Raw genomic sequence first — 23979 nt, forward strand, 5'->3', positions numbered from 1 at the left:
GATATTTGTAGTGTAAGTCATGTAGTAATGATATGTAGAATTATATAGCGGCCATTCAGATAAATCCCCCGGAGCCCTCTCTATGACTTCCGTATGACAAAACGGAGCAACCCTTTTAATAAACAGTACTTTGTCGATAGGAATGCTACATTATTTTAGCTCAGTTATAATGACACACAACAGATGCACATATATTTATTAGAAATTCAGTTCAGCGACTGTCTCTGTAGATTATAGTATTTGTATTGATTGGAGCATTTCCTCTAATATGAATTGGATAAATATGTATATATTTGTCTCTCACCTTTTTTAGAGGAATTGTCACCCTATGTACTTTTTAAAATCTGTGATGAATAAACACTATTTAAATAATTGTGATGCATTAATATTCCAGTACATTTTTAGTTCCTTAGCACTCATGATAAGGTCTATTTATATGGTAAATGTGTGTATATTTCTCTCCTCTTCTAAATAGTACCTCCTAGCTGCGATCCTCTGTGCAGCTGGTCAAAATGGTTTGATGTGAGTTATCCCAAATATGAGCCTGATGGAGGAGATTTTGAGACCTATGAGAACATCCAGAAGGCTGGATTTGAAGTGTGTGAGAGGCCTAATAGACCAGAGAACATTTCCTGCCGAGCACAGAGATTCCCAGATATGTCACTAGACCAGCTGGGACAGATAGTGACATGTGATGTCTCCACTGGGCTCATCTGTAACAACAAAGATCAGACAGGTTTCATGCCTGTGTGCTACAACTACGAGATCAGTGTCTACTGCTGCCGTCCTTTACCTGATTATTGTTTTACAACTACCTCTGAAACTACTACAACAACAACTCAAAGTACAAGTACAACACCAACAACTACCACCCCCAAGACTACAAGTCCAATTATTACAAAGACCACAACAACTACATCGTTGACCACATCTCCAAGTAAGATACATTTTGTGTGCATGGATTAAATTTAGGACCCTTTCACACCGCAAGAAAAAAATGATACAAAACATAGATGTACTAAATGCACTAGAATGCTAGTACTGTGCAAGAACAGGTTGAATGATGACAACATACATTTTTTAAACAAAAAAAAAAAACTGTTCCAAAACAAATATAAAGAATGTGATGTGAAAGGGACTTTCTTGCAGTGTTTTTCTACTGTCTGATTAATTCTGAACAAGATAAGTAACTTAATATATTTTATGTATATACAGTATGTACACCCTTGCTAGTAGCCAGTACACAGTAAAAGCTAAATTATAATTTGTTCCTTAGAGCTCATGATAAGGTTATTTATTTGGTAAATGCATATATATTTCTCTCCTCTTCTAAATAGCATCTCCTAGCTGCGAACCTCCCTGCGGCTGGTCAAAATGGTTTGATGTGAGTTATCCCAAATATGAGCCTAATGGAGGAGATTTTGAGACCTATGAGAACATCCAGAAGGCTGGATTTGAAGTATGTGAGAGGCCTAATAGACCAGAGAACATTTCCTGCCGAGCACAGAGATTCCCAGATATGTCACTAGACCAGCTGGGACAGATAGTGACGTGTGATGTCTCCACTGGGCTCATCTGTAACAACAAAGATCAGACAGGGTTCATGCCTGTGTGCTACAACTACGAGATCAGTTTCTACTGCTGCCGTCCTTTACCTGATTACTGCTTCTCTACAACCTCTCAGACTACTACAACAACTCAAAGTACAACAACTTCAACTGAAAGTACTACTAGTAAAATAACTACCACAGAGATACCAAGCCCTACCACTACCTTATTGACAACTACAACTGAAAGTACAACATTATCACCCACCACAAAAAGTAAAAGTACAACAAGTACTACAGAGGTAACAACACCCACTACTACAGAGACCACAATGACATCAGTAACCACAACACCAACACCCACCACAACAACTGAAAGTACAACTACTTCAGAGGTAACAACTCCCACTACTACAGAGACTACAACAACAACTGTAACCACAACACCAACACCCACCACAATAACTGAAAGTACAACTACTTCAGAGGTAACAACTCCCACTACTACAGAGACTACAACAACATCTGTGACCACAACACCAACACCCACCACAACAACTGAAAGTACAACGACTTCAGAGGTAACAACTCCCACTACTACAGAGACTACAACAACATCTGTAACCACAACACCAACACCCACCACAACAACTGAAAGTACAACTACTTCAGAGGTAACAACTCCCACAACTACAGAGACTACAACAACATCTGTGACCACAACACCAACGCCCACCACAACAACTGAAAGTACAACTACTTCAGAGGTAACAACTCCCACTACTACAGAGACTACAACAACATCTGTAACCACAACACCAACACCCACCACAACAACTGAAAGTACAACTACTTCAGAGGTAACAACTCCCACTACTACAGAGACTACAACAATAACTGTAACCACAACACCAAACCCCACCACAACCACACCAACAACTGTCGTTACAAGGACCCCAGAGCCTCCAATTCCAACCAGTACAAAGATCACAACGACTAAACGAGTGACCTCATCTTCACGTAAGAATGAAACTTAGAAACAATAAAAGATATTTTGAATATATTGCAATTTGCATATTGTATAAAATGTTTATATAGTAACTGCTTAATTCAAAGAATAGGAAACCTAACAGTTTTAAACCCCAATATTTTTTATTTCGCTTTTCGAGGCCTTTTAGTATTTCAGTGCAGATTGAATGATATGAAAAATGTCCTCCTGTTAACTGTAAAGTGTGGGGTTAGACTAATTAAATCAACATTTAACAGCTTGAGTCTAGAGAAGCATGAATACACGCATGAAAATAACAGAGCCTTAATATTGCACTAGTATCTAGTTGCAGCAAACGTTTAATGTTATGGCGTCTTAGTGAATGAGTTAAACATTGATGGGGAATTCTCATTGTCAGAAGGGCTTGATAGCAGCCCCTAAGTCTGGGTTCACGCGTGGAGGCCAAAGTGTGGCAGAAAACCAAACCGACATGTGGGGTTGCTGCAAATCGGTACTTTTTTTTAAATCAATTAATGGCCGCACAGTTTTGCAGGTAAAACTGCTGTGAACCTGGAAAACCACACAGTCATTAATAAGTAGTCATTATAGGAAATAAATGTCCCTAATATAGGAAAGGATTTTTCTCTGTGAAGATTACTCCAATTTTAGACGTGCTAAACCCACTCTCCTAAAATTGCTACTGATATAAAAAAAAAAAAAAGACAATCCAAGTGTGTAAACCCAGCCTGATAAATGAAATAGGGAAAAAAACTTTATGAAAAATATCTTTAGTAAATATGGAAAAATAATGCATTTCTACTGAGAGTTTCTTATATACAACTTAGTTAAATGGGAAAAATATATGACCCTATGCTAAAAAGTTTACTAGAAAAAATGGGGAGAAACCTCCAGCTCACCAAATCCTGCGTCCCAGCCTGACACCTCGCACGGATCTCCGCGACGGCCCACGGTGGAAGTTGCAAGAAAAAAGGAGAAATGATCCAGCGCTGTGTCGGGATAAAAAGGATACGTGGATCCCACTTTTATTGCCAATAGAAGATATAAAATGTAGAACGAGACGCAGTCCCAGGATGGTTGATGGTACGGGCGTGTGCCCGAGCCTACGCATTTCAAGCACCGACCGTGCTCTTAGTCATGGCCCTGACTAAGAGCACGGTCGGTGCTTGAAACGCGTAGGCTCGGGCACACGCCCGCACCATCAACCATCCTGGGACTGCGTCTCGTTCTACATTTTATATCTTCTATTGCCAATAAAAGTGGGATCCACGTATCCTTTTTATCCCGACACAGCGCTGGATCATTTCTCTTTTTTTCTAAAAAGTTTACATTGAAGTCGATTTTAATTGTAAGCTGGATGAGAGGATTGGCTTTGCCATCTTTAAACATGTCTTATGCAACAATATTAATGATGATTTCTTTCATTTACTTACAGCAATCAGTGTTAATTTTCGAACACCGGTATCTACAAGTTTAGCTACACCTGAAAAGAACAGTCAAGGTAAATATAACAATAAACTGACAGCATGAACAACCTCAACTTCTTAGTCCCCTGTTACTAGCACCATCATTCTACTCTACCATAACCGCTACGACATGAAATATTGCTCTAAATAAAAGCAGAGTGATGGTGTACGTACCAGTGTGAATAGTAGCATGATTGATTGGAAGATGGATTCCACCGATATCCATCAGCATATGCAATCTACAGGAAATCCAAGGTATCGATGTTTAAAGATTTCAATGCTTTATTATAAAACACAAAAGGAGAGAAACGGTGATGCTTCAGTTCTGTATGCTTGAGGTAGGCCTACAGTACGTGCTGCAATGTTGCTATCTTTATGAATTTATGGGTAGGGTTGGACTAAATGAATTAGCATTTAACAGCTGGAGCCTAGAGAAGCGTAATTCCACAGCTGAAAATAGAATAGAAGACATAGAACACACTCTGCTCTGTATAATTATATGGTGGGATGTTAGGGGGCTAGATCCCTACTCTTCCCATTTCTGTACACGGGATGAGGCTATTTGACTTTTTTCACCCCCAATATGCCCCATCGATTTCAACTGGTATTAAGCATATGCATTGAGCTGTCTATATAGGCAAGGGTATGTAGTAAGGATATGTGAGGTCCTCCAACATGGCATATTTTAGCAGTTTTCCCAAAACTTTATGTTCTATTTACAGGACATGTCATCAATGTCTCATAGGTGAAGATTGTATTGGCGATCATTCGTCCCATACATTAACGATTGTTGCTCCTTGTGAATGGATCTAATGAGTGCCGATCAACATGGTGAATCTGGACAGTTTCAGGCCATGTAAAAGCACCTTTAGTGAATAGATATAGTTTACTTAAGTTCAAAAAATGCAAATAAAAACAAGATCAAAAGATACAAATAAGTAAAATAAACAGTCAAAACATATAAAAGCAGCTGAGTATTCACCTGTCTTATTTGGGCAGAGCCCGCTGCTGTTTTTCACAACACCCAGAAGTACCCATGAGTGTAGCGCAGGGGTCCTGGACACTTGCAGGTATAGTTGAGCTCTGCCTTCTTTGTCTATCCAATGTTTTTTAGTATACTGATGGTTTCCCCATGCACAAGCCAAGGCGAATCTCCAGATTCTAGAAGTTTCAAGACTGCCCAACTTTTACATTCTTAAACAAATATGTAATAGCAATTATTTTCAACAGGAATGTGTAATGTGCATATGTGCTTATCAGTACTGTCACTGTTTGTTAAAAAAAAAAAACAACCAGCAAGGTAACAGGACCCCAAGAAGTAGTGGCTGTGATGTACATGTATGTACACTTCTGCCAGTGGACTACATACAGTGAAGGCAAAACTATAATTTAGCATTTTATAACAATCCGCTCAGCTCCTTCTGCTATATAACATGCTACCCACATATTGGTCTGCATTTTCAACGTGACAGTTTTCATTTAAGTAACGGTCACAAAAGAGTTATACAGTAAGTGACGTGGAGGTATCGGTTAATCACGGACATGCATTGAAGTCGTCCGCATCTTAAAAAGCTCCTTGGAAAGTTTAGTTAAGGCAGGCTGTAAGCAAGCTCTGCTTCTTCATCTTAATATATTGCGGCTGATCGCGGTGGTCATGCCTTCTCTATTTGGCCATAATTCTTCTGCCCCAAGTTGCTGATTTTCCCAAACCATTTGCCTGGTAAACTGATGTGTACTTGTTTCTAAAAATTCTGTCTACACAACTGTTGCCCTTGCAAGGCTAGGCATCCACCCTCAAGGACATACAGAAGTAGCAATCTTTAACTTTACTTTTAAAGCCTTAAATACACAGTTGCAAGAAGCTTTAACTTGACTTTTTCAATGATTTTCAAAGGCTTACGTCATAAGTTATCACGCTGCAGACAAGTTATCAGTCAAGAAAAGGATTGCTACATCTGTATATGGCTCCGTCTATTGGCAAATTTTTTTGGATCAAAACGATTTTGATATTACAACTATGTTTTTAATGTGTAAATTGTGCATTCTATTTGACATCTTCTGAGAAAAAAACCCAATTGATATTTATCTGGATTATAAGAATTTGACATACATAATGTTTAGATTCTGGGCAGCTAACGCTAAAACAACTGGACATGATGTCACAAACAGAAAATGTTGTTGAATAGATATATAAAATATAATTTACAGTGAAGTGGCTTTCACAATTATTGTCGTTGTGTGGCAATTAAATGTGTATATATAAGTATATATATATATGTTTCTTAAGAATATATTTTTTTATATTTTTATCTTGCCAGGGTTTACTGAAACTACTCCCTCAACTACTCCCTCAACTACTCCCTTAACTACACAAAAAACTCCTGCCAGCACCACCACTTCCACTATCACCACAACCACTATCACACCTACCACTACACATGAAAGCACAACATTATACACACCCACTGAATCTACAACAGCCTCAACTACTGAAACTACTCCTGCTAGCACCACATCACCTACTACCACCAGTACAACTACCATCACACCAACTACCACTACCATAAGTGAAAGTACTACACCATATACAACCACAGAATCTCCAACAACCTCAACTACTGAAACTTCTACTGCTAGCACCACTACATCACCTACTACCACCAGCACAAGTACCACTACTATAAGTGAAAGTACTACACCATTAACAACCACAGAATCTCCAACAACCTCAACTACTGAGACTACTACTGCTAGCACCACTACATCACCTACTACTACTAGCAAAACTACCATCACACCAACTACCACTACTATAAGTGAAAGTACTACACCATTAACAACCACAGAATCTCCAACAACCTCAACTACTGAAACTACTACTGCTATCACTACTACATCACCTACTACCACCAGCACAACTACCATCACACCAACTACCACTACTACAAGTCAAAGTACTACACCATTAACAACCACAGAATCTCCAACAACCTCAACTACTGAAACTTCTACTGCTAGCACCACTACATCACCTACTACTACCAGCACAACTACCATCACACCAACTACAACTACTATAAGTGAAAGTACTACACCATTAACAACCACAGAATCTCCAACAACCTCAACTACTGAAACTTCTACTGCTAGCACCACTACATCACCTACTACCACCAGCACAACTACCACTACTATAAGTGAAAGTACTACACCATTAACAACCACAGAATCTCCAACAACCTCAACTACTGAGACTACTACTGCTAGTACCACTACATCACCTACTACTACTAGCACAACTACCATCACACCAACTACCACTACTATAAGTGAAAGTACTACACCATTAACAACCACAGAATCTCCAACAACCTCAACTACTGAAACTACTCCTGCTAGCACTACTACATCACCTACTACCACCAGCACAACTACCATCACACCAACTACCACTACTATAAGTGAAAGTACTACACCATTAACAACCACAGAATCTCCAACAACCTCAACTACTGAAACTACTACTGCTAGCACCACTACATCACCTACTACTACCAGCACAACTACCATCACACCAACTACCACTACTATAAGTGAAAGTACTACACCATTAACAACCACAGAATCTCCAACAACCTCAACTACTGAAACTTCTACTGCTAGCACCACTACATCACCTACTACCACCAGCACAACTACCATCACACCAACTAGCACTACTATAAGTGAAAGTACTACACCATTAACAACCACAGAATCTCCAACAACCTCAACTACTGAAACTACTACTGCTAGCGCCACCACATCACCTACTACCACCAGCACAACTACCATCACACCAACTACCACTACTATAAGTGAAAGTACTACACCATTAACAACCACAGAATCTCCAACAACCTCAACTACTGAAACTACTAGTGCTAGCACCACTACATCACCTACTACCACCAGCACAACTACCATCACACCAACTACCACTACTATAAGTGAAAGTACTACACCATTAACAACCACAGAATCTCCAACAACCTCAACTACTGAAACTACTACTGCTAGCGCCACCACATCACCTACTACCACCAGCACAACTACCATCACACCAACTACCACTCGAGGTTCTGAAACCAGTACTGCTACCACTACTCCATCTACTTCCACCACTACCCCACCTTCTTCTACATCTGAGACTACATCAGAATACACAACTTTAGAGCCATCTTCTACTAGTCCAACAACAACAAAGTCATCTACAAGTTCTGTTACAACAACTCCTGAAATTCCCACTACTTCTGAGACAACCATCATATCTTCCACAGTATGCGTCTGTTTGTACAATGGGACATCATATCCACCAGGTACGTCATTCCCAGACCTGTGAAATTCTGCATTTAAAGCCAATTTAATACCAATAACGGTTCACAGTTTTTTTTAAAAGAGGACCTGTCACCTCTTTTGACATGTCTATATTAGTAGATAATTGTATTCTCTATGAATTAATAATTGTGAGGCATGTTTCCTTAGAACTTTACATTTTGCAATTCTGAAGTTATTTCTCCTAGAAATGCATGAATAAATTGACAATTGGGTGCTACCATTTGGGGGTGTGGACCTACACAGACTGACAATGTTCAATCAGTGCTGACTGTGTGGGGACACGTCCCTTTGACAAGGAAATGGTAACACCCAATGGTCAATTTATTCATACATTTCTAGAATAACAAAGTACAGTAAAAAATTGTGTAGTACCGTGTTAGCCAGAGACAATATGAAATGTTAAATACTTTTGTGTCAAAAAAGACAAAAGTATAATAGGTATGATACCTTCATTGGCTAACCATAAAAGTTCTATATGCGGCTTTCAGAGCACAGAGGCCCCTTCTTCAGGCGGTTTACAAATGAATGACTTAGAAAAAAGGAATGTCACAACGGAGAGTTCTAAGAAAATATGTTCCAGAATTGTTATTTCATGTGCAATACATGTATTTACTCAAATAGACATGTCAGGAGAGGTGAAACTCTTTAATTGAAAATTTACTTATTACTTAAATGAAAACAGTCAACACTTTAAAAAAAAAAAAAAAAATGTTATGCATTAACCATCATTGTATTTCTTAGATATGGACCTCAAGATCCCCTGTACCATTTTTATTTTACAAAGCTATAGAGTTAAAGCATATCCGTCATTATAAAATGATCTGATTATTAAGGGCAACATAAGTCCAGATTTAATGGGCTACTGTGACAAACGGTACAAAAATAACTCCACAGAAAAAATGCCGCGGACTCCACCTTATGAGACTGCTTATATACGTGCAGCTGCCAGTCATTAGTAAAGAAGGTGGTGTATTCTTTTTATAGTTATTGGACAAATCACACAATATTATGTGGGCTGTTTATCATAGTAGGCACTTTGACAATTGACATAAAATATGTTGTCCTTAAAAAGGACCTGTCACCTCTCCTGACATTTCTGTTTTAGTAAATAATTGTATTCCCCAGGAAACTACAATTCTGGAGCATCTTTTCTTCGAAATCTACGCTGTGCAGTTCCTCTGTAATTCCTCTTAGGAATTTATGAATAAGTTGACAACTGGGTGTTATCAGTTGGGGGTGTGTCCTTACACAGACTGACACTGGCCAATCAGTGCTGACAAAGTGAGTGTGTAGGGACACGCCCCTTTGACAAGGTGAATGGTTACACAGAGTTGTCAATTTATTCATACATTTCTAGGAGGAATAACAGGGGAACGGCACAACGTGGAGTTCAAAGGAAATATGCTTCAGATTTGTTATTTTCTAGGGAAAACAATTATTTACTAAAATAGACATGTCCGGAGAGGTGACAGTTCTCTTTAACAAGCTTTGAATGATAGAATTTCTTTAGCATTTATATTTATTATTTCAGAGTTAACTCTATTAAACTAAGGGCTTTCTTGCAAAATAAATAAATATATATATAGGAGGCTCATGCCCATGGCTATATTATGGCTCTGGCTTTTGTACGGAATTGAGGGCTGCTATAAAGGTACATAGGGCTTCTACTGTACCTCCCTATGCCTCCAATTCTATAAGGAATTCTATAAGGAAGCAAACAAAGTTTTGTTCTGTTTGATTCCATATGAATCAACTTGAAACAAAATTGTAGCGTGCTCCATTGGATGCTGTATATATGTAGGGAATGCTCCCCTAGTAGCAATGCTATTTCCATACATGCGGTTCTCAACAGAGCCTGTGTAGCAGTGCACATAGACTGTGTGGCTTCATACTGAACCACCTGTGTGCATGAGTCCTATGACTGGGAACTCATGGTGACTTAAATTTGTGAGCTTATTGTTATTATACAACTCGGTTTATTCCCCATGGGAAAGATTTTGACTATCCCAACCATGTAAATTTATCTCTATTTCTACATGGCTTTCAGTCACCATGTTCAGTAGCCCCTGTCCCTTTCGACAGTGCTACTATATACATTCTCTCTTTTCTCCATATCAACTTTGGACCCCTTTTTCGATTACCTCTGAATAAACTTTGAATGTACATATGGGAAGAGGTAGTTTAAAGAGACCCTGTCACCTCTCCTGACATGTCCATTTTAGTAAATACTTTTATTCTTCATGAAATAAAAGTTTTGGAGCATATTATCTTTGTACTCTGCATTGTGCCATTCCTCTGTTATTACTCCTAGAATTTTATGAATACATTTCCAACTGGGTGTTACCATTTCCCCGGTTAAATAGATTTATACCCTACACACAGAACTGATTGGGCATTGTGAATCTGTGAAGGGACACACCTCCAACTGGTAACACCCGGATATCAATTTATTCATAAATTTCTAGGAGGAATTACAGGGGAAAGCCACACCATAGAGTTCTAAGAAAAAAACGTTTCAGAATTCTTATTTAATGGGAATACAAATTTTTTGTAAAACAGACATGTCAGGAGAGGTGACAGGTCCTCTTTAAAGCAGACTACCCCATTAACTATGAACTGTAAAAAGCTAATTGTTTCATTTTTACATAAAAAAATCTAGGAATTAACTATTTGCTATAAATAAATTTGTTTTGAATTACAGGGACAACAATAATTACTGGTATTGCAAATAAGACTTGGTGCTATGAAGTAATCTGTAGCCAAGAATGCAAAATACACGTTCATCACTGGGCGTGCCCCTCACCCACCACAACAAGTCCTCCGACTCCCAGTCCAGAACCTACTACTGAATCAACTACAGCAAAATCATCAACTTCTCCACAGAGCACTACCACTCCAGAAATCCCAACACCAGGCAGCACACTACCACCAACATTTACGACAACTACAACAACCACAACAACGGAAAGTACTCCAACACCGGAAATCAGAACTACAACATCTACCAGCAGTACACCAACACCGACTACCACCACAAAGTCAACCACAACATCTACAACAACAAAGTCCACAACTACAACATCTATGGTCGTGTCAACAAGTAGTAAACCTGGTTGCCCATTTGATCCATATCGTGAGGTGAGGTTAAGAATATTGTACAAATAAGTCTTTGTAAACGTTGCATTTTCTATCCACTTTTCATTAGTCAGTTTTTCCAATTTTAATAGGACCGCAGGGTCACATTAGTTTCTCTCACAAAAAATGTTTGTGATGTCGAAATGCCCCTTCTCTTTTCCCAGCTTGGAGTTTTATCACTTTAGTAGAGACAATCAGCACCCCCACAATTCATTGCGTGACCCATATCTCTGCACTGAAATGCAAAGATTCAAATAAAAAAAATGCACTGATAGAAAAACATAATTTAATTCACCATTTACTCAACTGTAATGCACTATTTAATTTCTCCACACATATTTTCCTTAGACGATAGAGAAGTAAATGCTGGGTCATAAGAAGAGACTGTTCAAAATTCTAGAATACACTATGAATGTCCAATGTGGGAACCACCACCTGATTAGTTAAATTAAGTGGCAAAGGCGCTATGAAATTGCTGTGCCACTTTGTCTCAGTTCCGCATGGCTTTCTCTGAGTGGCTACATGGTCGATCATAGATGATAATGGCTGATCATGTGACCTCTTGAGAGCTGTCAGGAGAAAAAGTGTCTCAATGTTTTCCTAGCGCCAATACCACTTCATTCTAACGGTACACAGTGGTTGGACCCTCACCAGTCGTACATTGTTGGTATTTCCTAGGGATATGCCATCAACGTCTTTCCTGAGACAGGCCCTTTAACACAAAAGTGTAACATAAAAAGTAATTGAATATTCTTCACACATAACATAACTGGGGAGATATTTCCTACTATTTAATATGAATGTAATAATATAAACATGACTATTAGATGCTCTTCTAAGCCTATATCTAATAGTTCGGTGTACACCCACGTTATGGTGAACATCACTATTGGCTCAACACCCTCTATCTCCTTCTTCAAAGTTGCGCATATGTTGACAGCAGTCTGTATTCTAGTAGATTTATTGCAGTGCTCCTGAATATATTAATCACACTTTACCACTGTCCCGGAATTGCTACAAAGTCGGACTTTATATGCCTTTTTCCCCCCCAGCATAATGAAACCTGGGTTCTGTGCAACTGCACCATGGCTAGATGTCTGGAAAACAACACCGTAGAGATCATTGAAATCAAGTGTGACCCACCACCCAAGATCACATGTGCTAATGGACATCAACCAATAGCTGTACCAGATGATGACCTCTGCTGCTGGCACTGGGAGTGTGATTGTGAGTGTTTCTGCTCTGGTTCATTCCAAAATCGAATTCTTATATGTCGATAGCATGAGCGGAAAGCTTGGAATACTGCACCTTAGTGCAAAATAAGCATATATAACATGTTATGCAAATGTGATGAGTCTCACTTTGATAACTCCACCTATATCTTCCTTTTTCCATTTAGGTGTATGCACTGGCTGGGGTGATCCCCATTACATCACATTTGATGGCACATATTATAGTTTTCAAGGCAACTGCACCTATACCCTAGTAGAGGAAATTGAAAACAGGATTGACAACTTTGGAGTATACATTGATAACTACGATTGTGGAGCACAAGACCGGGTTTCTTGCCCTCGTGATATCATTGTCCGGCACGAAAGTCAGTTGATACGCATTAAAGCAAGAAGCTTGCTACCATTAAGTTTACAGGTAGGGTGGACCAATAATATGTTTAACAGATCATAAGACATATCATAGTATTGTTCCATAAGCTTGGAGATAAAGGCATCCATAAAAATTCCGTAATTATTGGGCAGCAATTAAGATGCCCCACTACCATACTTGTTTGGCCCCTCACATAGCTGATGTACGAAGTTGGATATTTGGATATAAGCTGCCAAAAGATCCAGAGATTTTTACCTTTTAGGACTAACGCCAAGACCAATATAGGATAATTTCCTCCAGCAGATCCTCTAAAAACCTATTGCTTAGTTTACTAAATTGTTTTCTAAACTTTGCTATTTTAGGAGTCCACTATGCTCTAATCCTGTTTATTTTACTAATTTGTCTGCAGGTTGTGGTAAATGATGAAATTGTAGGAACGCCTTATAAGAAATATGGGGTCAAAGTGTATACATCTGGCATCAATTATGTAGTGGAAATTCCAGAGTTGGAGGCTAATATCACATACAATGGTTTGGCTTTCTCGGTTAAATTGCCATATAGACTTTTTGGACATAACACACAAGGACAGTGCGGTAAGTTTTTGGTTATTACAAATTAATTCTCTTTGCTTGTCCTACTTGGGTAAATTTCTCGTGAACCCATTGTACATAAGGTTGGCTTTTGCCTCTAGACACAATCGAGTAATAGTTAAATTTGTGTGAACAGTACCGTATATGATCTGTTTGTAATGCACAAGTTTCTATACATACCATATTATAGAGGTCATGCTATATGTTTCATTAGTGACACACATGCTTATCTGTGTATTCTGTGTTACGAAACGTCTGTCACTTTTAGGTTGTCATGACTACTAGTCATGCTTCTGGGTTGCCCTGGTTTGAGTTGCAGAGCCATTCCTATTTCTCATTCTGTACATATCAGGGCCAAGAGTGGAATATTTGAATCGGTTCAGTTTCCTCATAGTTGCTTGTGATTTCTTGTGTATGCATGTGTCTGATCAAGCTCCTGGTTACTCCCTGTATCACCCTGACTGTTTGGACTCTTTGAATTAGACTTCGGCTTTGTCTTTGAATTTACCCTCTGCTCACTGATTTGGACATTCTGTTCTCGGTTGGTTTTGACCTCGCTACTCCTGGTATTCTTTTTTGCGATTTGGACTTTTAGTGTCTCCTGGTTTTGTACTCTGCTTGCTGATTACCCCTCTGGCTGTCTGGTTTTCCGTTCTGGTATTACAATCAGTTGCACCTCCTGTCCAACACCCTATTCTGTAAAAGAAACATGGCTTCTATGCAGCCAAATCCAATCTGCCTTGCAGTGGTGTAAAGGATCTGCCAGGCACAGCTTCTGTGTCAACGCACATAGGTAATCAGTCTGCACCTGCTTCTATGTCTGTGAGACTGACTCCATCTTCCACCACTCAGGATGGCAGGCTTAGGAGTGGGAGAGCCTATCACAGCCTGGCCAGACGGAGCTAGCTCCCTCTGTCTATTTATACCTGCCTTTCCTGTTCCTCCTTGCATGTGATTCTTCTCTGTTGGTTTCCTGGCCCTGCTGCAGCTTCTTGAACTACTTATCCTCTGCTTGTGATTGACCTTGGCTTTTCTGACCACTCTTCTGCTCTGCGTATTTGTACCTTGCTCATCTCCTGGTTTGACTCGGCTCGTTCACCTCGCTTGTTGCTCACGGTGTTCCGTGGGCAACTTCCCCATTTCCCTTGCTTCTTTGTTCCCTTGTCTGTTTGTCTGTCGTGCACCTATTGAGTGTAGGGACCATCGCCCAGTTGTACCCCGTTGCCTAGGGCGGGTCATTGCAAGTAGGCAGGGACTGAGTGGCGGGTAGATTAGGGCTCACTTGTCTGTTTCCCTATACCCATCATTACAAGTGGGCTCTGGTGAAGACCATAGAGTAGCCTTAGACTCTGCTGACCAGAGTGGTGATGGACTTGAGGTAGCTGATTTACCTGCACGCTTGTTCCAAACAGTCTCCATCTGTCTTTGGGGTATCGCTCGTATAGCAATTCTATAAAAAAGTAGTGATTCCTTTACATTCAGCAGTTCCACGCATTTCGAACATTTATGTCGCCCAAATATTACCTTTCAGTTAGGCTCCATTCACACAACTGTATGAAAAGTATGTTACAGTGCCATACCTTATTTTCTACAGATGCACACACTTCAACACTGTAAGACAGTTTTGGTACTATATTTTTTCTATATATTTCTCAAAGGTGTTATAGAAAAACGGACAGAGAAAACAAATGTATTTATGTTGTTTTTCCTTATGATGCATCTGTAATTTAGAGATAAAAATATATTCGTATGGAGGTTTCACACACATTCGTATAAATGGGTCTTAGTATCCAGTCTCTATTGCATTGTATTAATGATATACAGCATTAACCTGATTGAGCATGCACAAAATTTATGAATGGGGAAGAGGGGGAGGTAGACCTCCAGCTCACCGTTTAGTTGCGTCTGAGTACAGACAGCGCCCGGATTCCCGCGCGGCCAGCGGTAAACAACAGGAAGAAAAAACAGGACCAAGATCCAGCGCTGGGTGTGCGTTAAAAAGGAACTCTTGTTCCAATTTTATTGGTATAACAAAGGTAAAAAATGATAGAACTATATAGGAGTAGTTCTGTGGCAGAGTACAGGAATGAATGTTAGGTGAAGGATAGCAGTAAGCCCTGTTCATATGTGCCTACGCGTTTCTGACACGTCTGTGTCCTTATTCATAACATGATATGCTCTTCAGTTTTTGCTTTAATCCAGCATACTCATAGAGCTACACCATCATAAACAATCATATGATTCGTTTCATCATAATTTCTAATTTTATGACTTTTTTTTTTCTTTATTATATGATTTTATAATGGGTTATTTGCGGATTTTGCCTGTTTCCTTCTATAGTAAATATATTGGAGGAATTTATCCTAAAATAACTTAAAGATGAAAAAAGGAATTATAAATCATAAACATCATATCATAAAATTATAGAATAAATTGTACTTATATCCATCCATCTTCTATAGGTACTTGCACCAACAACAAAACTGAGGACTGCAGGTTGCCTAATGGCACCATTGTAACAAACTGTGAAATCATGGCTGATTCTTGGGTTGTGTCAGATCCAAGGAAACCTGAATGTAGTCACTTAAGGCCAACCGTGCCCCCCAAAGTCACGGTGCCTTCCACCCCCTGCAAACCATCACCTTTATGTGGCCTCCTTTTGGAAACGTAAGCATTTTATGAGGGTTTTCAGATGTTATATCAGTGAGAAAAACTTATCTATATCTTGACCTCAATAATTTTTCTTTTTTGCATTTTCTATTAAAAGACCTTTTAAGGAATGCCACAAGAAACTGTCACCCCATGACTATTATCAGGCATGTAGTTTTGACAGTTGCCATGTTCCAGACTCCAATATTGAATGTACGAGCTTGCAGCACTATGCGCTCCTCTGTGGAGATCAAGGCGTTTGCATTGATTGGAGATCTCAAGCCCCTGATTGCCGTAAGTTTTTCTATGTAGCAAAAGAATTACAAAAACAAAGAGTTAAGCAATTTATTTATTTTTACAGATAATAAGTCATGTACTATGTTAAACTACTGGATTTTGATTTTTTTTTTCCAGCTATTTCTTGCCCCTCACAGAAAGTCTACAATGCCTGTGGTCCAGTTGTATCAAAAACATGTGAAAGCACGTAAGTGTTAAATTAATAGATCTGTGAAACTGGATGTCTAGAATGTTCACTATTTGTGTATTCAGAAGATACAGTGCAAAGTGGCATTAAATGCAATAAGCTCTACCCCATCTGTTTATATTAACATTAACATTAACTGTATGGTGGAATGATTTCACTTTAGTCTCAAAGAAGAAATTTGAAAGGAGAACTGACATTAAAGTCAATATCCACCCTTGAACACCATTTGTTTTTCTTAACTTCAATATGTCCAAATTTCAGACAAAGAATTAAATGATAGACATGTGGCTGCCTGGAGCTACCTCTAGGGGGAGCATAGAAGCTTACTGCATTTGATACTCATACACAGGGGCGGACATACCGCATGTGCAGCCGGTGCAGCTGCACAAGGGCCCCGCGTGGGAAGGGGGCCCGTTCCTCTGCTGGCCGACTCAGTTCTCAGCTGCGCGATGCTGAGGACTGAGACAGAGGCCCGTGGACCACTGGCGTAGCTATAGGGGTCGCAGCGGTCGCAATTGCGACCGGGCCCCGAAGCCAGGGGGGCCCACGGCCCCCCGCACCACATCAATAAAAAGTTACTATAGTAACTCGGGCCGCGGGCCCCTGTTACTATAGTAACATACTTTACTTACCTTCCTGGTTCCGGATCGCAGCGGAGGTCCTGACGTCAGGCGCTGTGCGCAGCGCATGACGTCACAGCGCTATGCCGCCGCGCACAGCATCGAGACTACAGAACTCCCGCCGCGGCCGAAGAGGAAGGTAAGATAGCCCTGACTGGCGGGGTCCGACTCCTGGGACCCGCCAATCAGCTGTTTTGAAGGGGCCGCAGCACTCGTACGAGAGCTGCTCCCCTTCATTCCTGTCACTTCATTCCGGTCACACTGTGAATCGGTTTCGGCGATTCACAGTGTGGGCGAGTAGTGAAATGAAGGGGAAGCAGCTCTCGTACGAGTGCTGCGGCCCCTTCAAAACAGCTGATTTGCGGGTCCCGGGCGACACATCAGCTATTGATGGCCTATCCTGAGGATAGGCCATCAATGTTTAGGGACTGCACAACCCCTAAGCCTACGATGTAGCAGGCTTAGGGGGCCCATGAGACAGGATCACAGATTGTGTGATGCTGTCTGCTGGGCCCTGTATCTAAGCCAATCACATGGTAGGCTTAGATACATGGCCCATGCGTGATCCTGTCTGCTGGGCCCTGTATCTAAGCCTACCACACTGTAGGTTTAGATACAGGGCCCCAGCACACAGTAACCTTATACTGTATAAGATTACTGTCTGCTGGACCCTGTATCTAAGCCTACCTTGTGGTAGGCTTAGATACAGGGTCCCACAGACAGTATCACACATGGGCCCTGTATCTAAGCCTTAGGGTATGTGCACAGACACTAATTACGTCCGTAAGTGACGGATGTATTTCGGCCGCAAGTACCGGACCGAACACACTGCAGGGAGCCGGGCTCCTAGCGTCGTACTTATGTACGACGCTAGGAGTCCCTGCCTCGCTGTGGGACAACTGTCCTGTACTGTAATCATGTTTTCAGTACCGGACAGTTGTCCGGCAGCGAGGCAGGGACTCCTAGCGTCGTACATAACTATGATGCTAGGAGCCCGGCTCCCTGCAGTGTGTTCGGTCCGGTACTTGCGGCCGAAATACGTCCGTCAATTCCGGACGTAATTAGTGTGTGTGCACATACCCTAACACATGTGTTACTAATCATTTTTTGTGTGTTTTCTTACAGGTTCGGTCGTTGGACTACGGCGGATTCCAGGACTACTTCGATGACAGCTTTTTTTTTTATTAATAAAATGGTTAATGAGGGTTGTGTTTTTTTTTTTTATTTCAATAAAATATTTTTTCTATGTCTTTGTGGTTTTTTTTAAACTATATTACTACCGCCTTAGTAATGGCCGCCGGCTGATTGACAGCATCCATTGCTAAGGCAGGGCTTAGTGTTAGCCGGTGCAGAGGCTAACACTAACCCCCTTTATTACCCCGGTACCCACCGCCACCAGGGGTGCTGGGAAGAGCCGGGTACGATCCAGTACCTGACCATCTGTAGTGATGGTCGGCCACTGGGGTGGCCGCAGGCTGGTATTATCAGGAGGGGAAAGGCCAGATACAGTGGCCCTTCCTACCCTGGTGATGCTAGGCTGCTGCTGCTTTATTGTATCTGGCTGGTTATGAAAATGGGGGGGACGCCACGTCATTTAAAAAATAATTGGAAAGAACGATGTCGGGTCCCCCCCAATTTTCATAACCAGCCAGATACAACACAGCAGCAGCAGGCAGCATTACAAGGGTGGGAAGGGCCACTGTTTTTGGCCTTCCCCAGCCTAATACTACCAGCCTGCGGCCACCCCGGTGCCTGCCCGTCACTACAGCTGGTCGGGTACTGGTTTGTACCCGGCTCTTCCCAGTACCCCTGGTGGCGGTGGGTACCGGGGTAATAATGGGGGTTAGTGTAGACTCTGCACCGGCTAACATTAAGCCTCGCCTTAGTAATGGAGGTTGTCAATCAGCCAGCGGCCATTACTAAGGCGGTGATAATAAAGTTTAAAAAGATACAAGCACATAGAAATTTTTTTTATTGAAATAAAAACACAACCCTCATTAACCATTTTATTGAGAATAAAAAAAACGCCGTCATTGAAGTCCTCGTATCCGAAGTCCAACAACCGAACCTGTAAAAAAAACACAAACACACAAAAATAATCAGTAACACATAAAGAAGCAAAATTATTATTCTTACCTTTCCTGGGTCCAGCGCTGGAGCCGCAATGTCAGCGAGCTGGGCCCTGTATCTAATCCTATCATGTGTGATACAGTCTGCTGAGCTGTGTATCTAATCCAATCATGTATGATACTGTGCTGGGCCCTATATCTAATCCGATCATGTGTGATACTGTCTGCTGAGCCACTGTATCTAATCCTATCATGTGTGATACTGTCTGCTGAGCCACTGTATCTAATCCTATAATGTGTGGTACTGTCTGCTGAGCCACTGTATCTAATCCTATCATGTGTGGTACTGTCTGCTGAGCCACTGTATCTAATCCTATCATGTGTGGTACTGTCTGCTGAGCCACTGTATCTAATCCTATCATGTGTGATACTGTCTGCTGGGCCACTGTATCTAATCCTATCATGTGTGATACTGTCTGCTGAGCTGTGTATCTAATCCTATCATGTGTGATACTGCCTTCTGAGCCACTGTATCTAATCCTATCATGTGTGATACTGTCTGCTCAGCCACTGTATCTAATCCTATCCATAGTTTATAGGGTCGTAGTGCTATAGATATGCTATGCTGTCTCCTATACACACACTTTTTTTTGGGGCGGACACATATGTATTGGGGCTATTTCCCGGACATTTTAAGCCCTGAGGGTATGTTCACACGGCAGCGTCTGTTACGGCTGAAATTACTGTGCTGTTTTCAGGAGAAAACAGCACCGTAATTTCAGCCGTAATGGCATGTGCAGGCGTCTTTTGCTGCGTCCACTACGGAAGTAATTGAAGCTGGTTTTCCATGGAGTCCATGGAAAACGGCTCCATTTACATCTGAAGAAGTGACAGGCAGTTTTTTACGCGCCGCCTTTCGACAGCGGCGCGTAAAAAAAAATGACCATCGGCACAGAACATCGTAAGACCCATTCAAATGAATGGGCAGATGTTTTCCGACGCTTTTGAGCCGCATTTTCGGATGTAATTCAATGCTAAAACGCCCAAATTACGTCCGTAAATAGTGTGTGTGTGAACCCAGCCTTAGTGACGCCCCGGCTGCTAGTGCTGCATTGTTGGGTCACTTAGGAGACCCAGCGATGCAGCTGAAAGCGGACCGTCGGCCATGAGAAGTTTGCGGGGTGGGGGGGGGGGGGCCCTGGCACATTATCTGCACAGGGGCCTTTTGCAGTCTGTGTCCGCCACTGCTCATACATATACATTATATATATATATATATATATATATATATACAGAGGGGCTGTATGGCGCTATCTACAGAGGGGGCTGTATGGCGTTATCTACAGGGGGGGCTGTATGGCGTTATCTACAGAGGGACTGTATGGCGTTATCTACAGAGGGGGCTGTATGGCGTTATCTACAGAGGGGGCTGTATGGCGTTATCTACAGGGGGGCTGTATGGCGCTATCTACAGAGGGGGCTGTATGGCGTTATCTACAGGGGGGGCTGTATGACGTTACCTACAGGGGGCTGTATGGTGTTATCTACAGGGGGGCTGTATGGCGCTATCTACAGGGGGGCTGTATGACGCTATCTACAGAGGGGGCTGTATGGCGTTATCTACAGAGGGGGCTGTATGGCGTTATCTACAGAGGGGGCTGTATGGCGTTACCTACAGGGGGGCTGTATGGTGTTATCTACAGGGGGGGCTGTATGGCGCTATCTACAGGGGTGTTCTGTATGGCGCTATCTACAGGGGGGGCTGTATGGTGTTATCTACAGGGGGGGCTGTATGGCGTTATCTACAGGGGGGCTGTATGGCGTTATCTACAGGGGGTTACTGTATGGCGCTATCTACAGGGGGCTGTATGGCGCTATCTACAGAGGGGGCTGTATGGCGTTATCTACAGGGGGATGTATGGCGCTATCTACAGGGGGGCTGTATGTCGCTGTCTACAGAGGGGGCTGTATGGCTCTATCTACAGGGGGGCTGTATGGTGTTATCTACAGGGGGGGCTATATGGCGTTATCTACAGAGGGGCTGTATGGCGTTATCTACAGAGGGGGCTGTATGGCGTTATCTACAGAGGGGGCTGTATGGCGCTATCTACAGGGGGGCTATATGGCGTTATCTACAGGGGGGCTGTATGGCGCTATCTACAGAGGAGGCTGTATGGCGTTATCTACAGGGGGGCTGTATGGCGTTATCTACAGGGGGGGGCTGTATGGCGTTACCTACAGGGGGGGGCTGTATGGCGCTATCTACAGGGGGGGTTCTGTATGGCGCTATCTACAGGGGGGCTGTATGGCGTTATCTACAGGGGGGCTGTATGGCTGTGGATACTCCCAGGATTAATCAATCGACACCTGAGGCCGGACCTCTTAGACAGACTCCGGCTCCCACCAATCAGGGTGGCAGGCTCAGGAGTGGGAGAGCCTATCGCGGCCTGGTCAGTCGGAGTTAGCTCCGCCCCCTGTCCATTTATACCTGCCGTTTTCTCTTCCTCATTGCTTGTGATTCTTCCTGGTTTCCTGGCCCTGCTACAGCCTTGCTCCAGCCTGCTACGGCCTTGCTTCAGCCTTGCTACAGCTTCCGCTTATCCTGCTTCGCTCTGACCCCGGCTTGCTTCCTGCTCCTTGCTCTGCGTTCGTATACTTCGTGACATCCTGATTCGGACTGGCTCGTTGACCACTCTGGTTTCCTCACGGTATTCCGTGGGCTACTGCCCCTTCCCTTGCTTGTTCCCTGTTTGTATTCCCTTGCACTTAGTCAGCGTAGGGACCGCCGCCCAGTTGTACCCCGTCGCCTAGGGCGGGTCGTTGCAAGTAGGCAGGGACAGGGCGGTGGGTAGATTAGGGCTCACTTATCCCCTTCCCCTTCTTCCTGCCATAACAATGGAGTTATCTACAGGAGGGGCTGTATGGCGTTATCTACAGGGGGCTGTATGGCGCTATCTACAGTGGGGCTGTATGGCGCTATCTACAGGGGGAGTTCTGTATGGCGCTATCTACAGGGAGGGCTGTATGGCGTTATCTACAGGGGGGCTGTATGGCGTTATCTACAGGGGGGGTTCTGTATGGCGCTATCTACAAGGGGGGCTGTATGGCGTTATCTACAGGGGGGCTGTATGGCGTTATCTACAGGGGGGGGCTGTAAAAAAGGCACTATCTACAAGGGGGGGGGGGGGTTGTGTGACACCCAGGGGATGGGGGGGCCCCAGTAAAAAGTTTGCTATGGGGCCCAGTCTTTCCTAGTTACGCCCCTGTATATATATATAATTACTAATTAATCAGCACAGAATGTTGAACCTAAAGACGACATGGCATTAAAAGTTGGATATTCACTTTAAATTCATTGGTACCAGTAAACAATCAGAAAATGTAATATGTTTACTTCCCTTAACTATGCAAACACAAAAACTTTGACTATTGTCTTCTAGTCCAGAGGAAAATGTTTTGAATAAAGAGAATACACGTTTGGTTGAAGGTTGCTTCTGTCCACTGGGTACAATGCCTTTTAGCCAAGCTGTGGACATCTGCGTCAGTACTTGTGGTAAGAATGAATAGTATTTTATTTTCTCTTTAATTGTAAGCTACGTACATCATATATCTTTATTATGATACAGATGTAGCCGTCTTTATCTTGACTTTTAACACATTAAATACACAGAGGCAAGATCCTTTATCTTGACTTTCTCAGTGACTTTTCAATGGCTTTTGTTGTGTGGCATCGCGCTGCAGCAAGTTATCAGAGTCCAGATAAAGATGGCTGCATCAGTATTTATTACCTCATGAATAAAGATGTAGTAATCTTTAACTTTTCACACAATGCGTCAAATACACTGCTTTAAGAAACTTTAATTTGAGTTTTGCAATGGCTTTTCAATGGCTATTGTTGTGGTAAGTGATAAGCTATCACACTGCAGCAAGTTATCATTGTCAAGTTAAAGTTTGCTACATTTGTATGTAAAGAATGAGAATGTGAATAATTGAAATTCATATTGTTATAGGCGGTTAAGCAGCTGTTGGGTTTTTGCTTAGTTTAATATAATCTGGGATATAGTTGTGTAAGTCTGGGTTCACACAACCTATTTTCAGGCGTAAACGAGGCGATGCCTTGTTTTACGCCTGAAAATAGGGCTACAATACGTCGGCAAACATCTGCCCATTCATTTGAATGGGTTTGCCGACGTATTGTGCAGACGACCTGTAATTTACGCATCGTCGTTTGACAGCTGTCAAACGACGACGCGTAAATCGACTGCCTCGGCAAAGAAGTGCAGGGCACTTCTTTGCAACGTAATTTGAGCCGTTCTTCATTGAACTCAATGAAGAGCAGCTCAAGATTTACGAGCATCTCAGACGCCTTGCATAATACGAGGAGGAGCTTTTACGGCTGAAACGAGGCAGCTGTTTTCTCCTGAAAACAGTCTG

General features: G+C 42.1%; 1 protein-coding gene across 1 annotated transcript in view; it reads left to right on the top strand.

Annotated features, from left to right (window-relative positions):
* Nucleotides 1–23979, top strand: part of MUC2 (mucin 2, oligomeric mucus/gel-forming) — a 76336-nt gene that overhangs the window by 43453 nt on the left and 8904 nt on the right. The window contains exons 33-44 of the mRNA XM_075836755.1: nt 476–941; nt 1669–2567; nt 3989–4054; nt 6338–8377; nt 11098–11534; nt 12584–12758; nt 12931–13178; nt 13543–13726; nt 16186–16390; nt 16491–16666; nt 16787–16856; nt 22986–23098. Of these exons, the coding sequence (XP_075692870.1) occupies nt 476–941; nt 1669–2567; nt 3989–4054; nt 6338–8377; nt 11098–11534; nt 12584–12758; nt 12931–13178; nt 13543–13726; nt 16186–16390; nt 16491–16666; nt 16787–16856; nt 22986–23098 (5079 nt within the window). The remainder of the gene's footprint in view (nt 1–475; nt 942–1668; nt 2568–3988; nt 4055–6337; nt 8378–11097; nt 11535–12583; nt 12759–12930; nt 13179–13542; nt 13727–16185; nt 16391–16490; nt 16667–16786; nt 16857–22985; nt 23099–23979) is intronic.

This window comes from Rhinoderma darwinii, chromosome 9 (assembly GCF_050947455.1).
Source record: "Rhinoderma darwinii isolate aRhiDar2 chromosome 9, aRhiDar2.hap1, whole genome shotgun sequence".
NCBI classification, from domain to species: domain Eukaryota; kingdom Metazoa; phylum Chordata; class Amphibia; order Anura; family Rhinodermatidae; genus Rhinoderma; species Rhinoderma darwinii.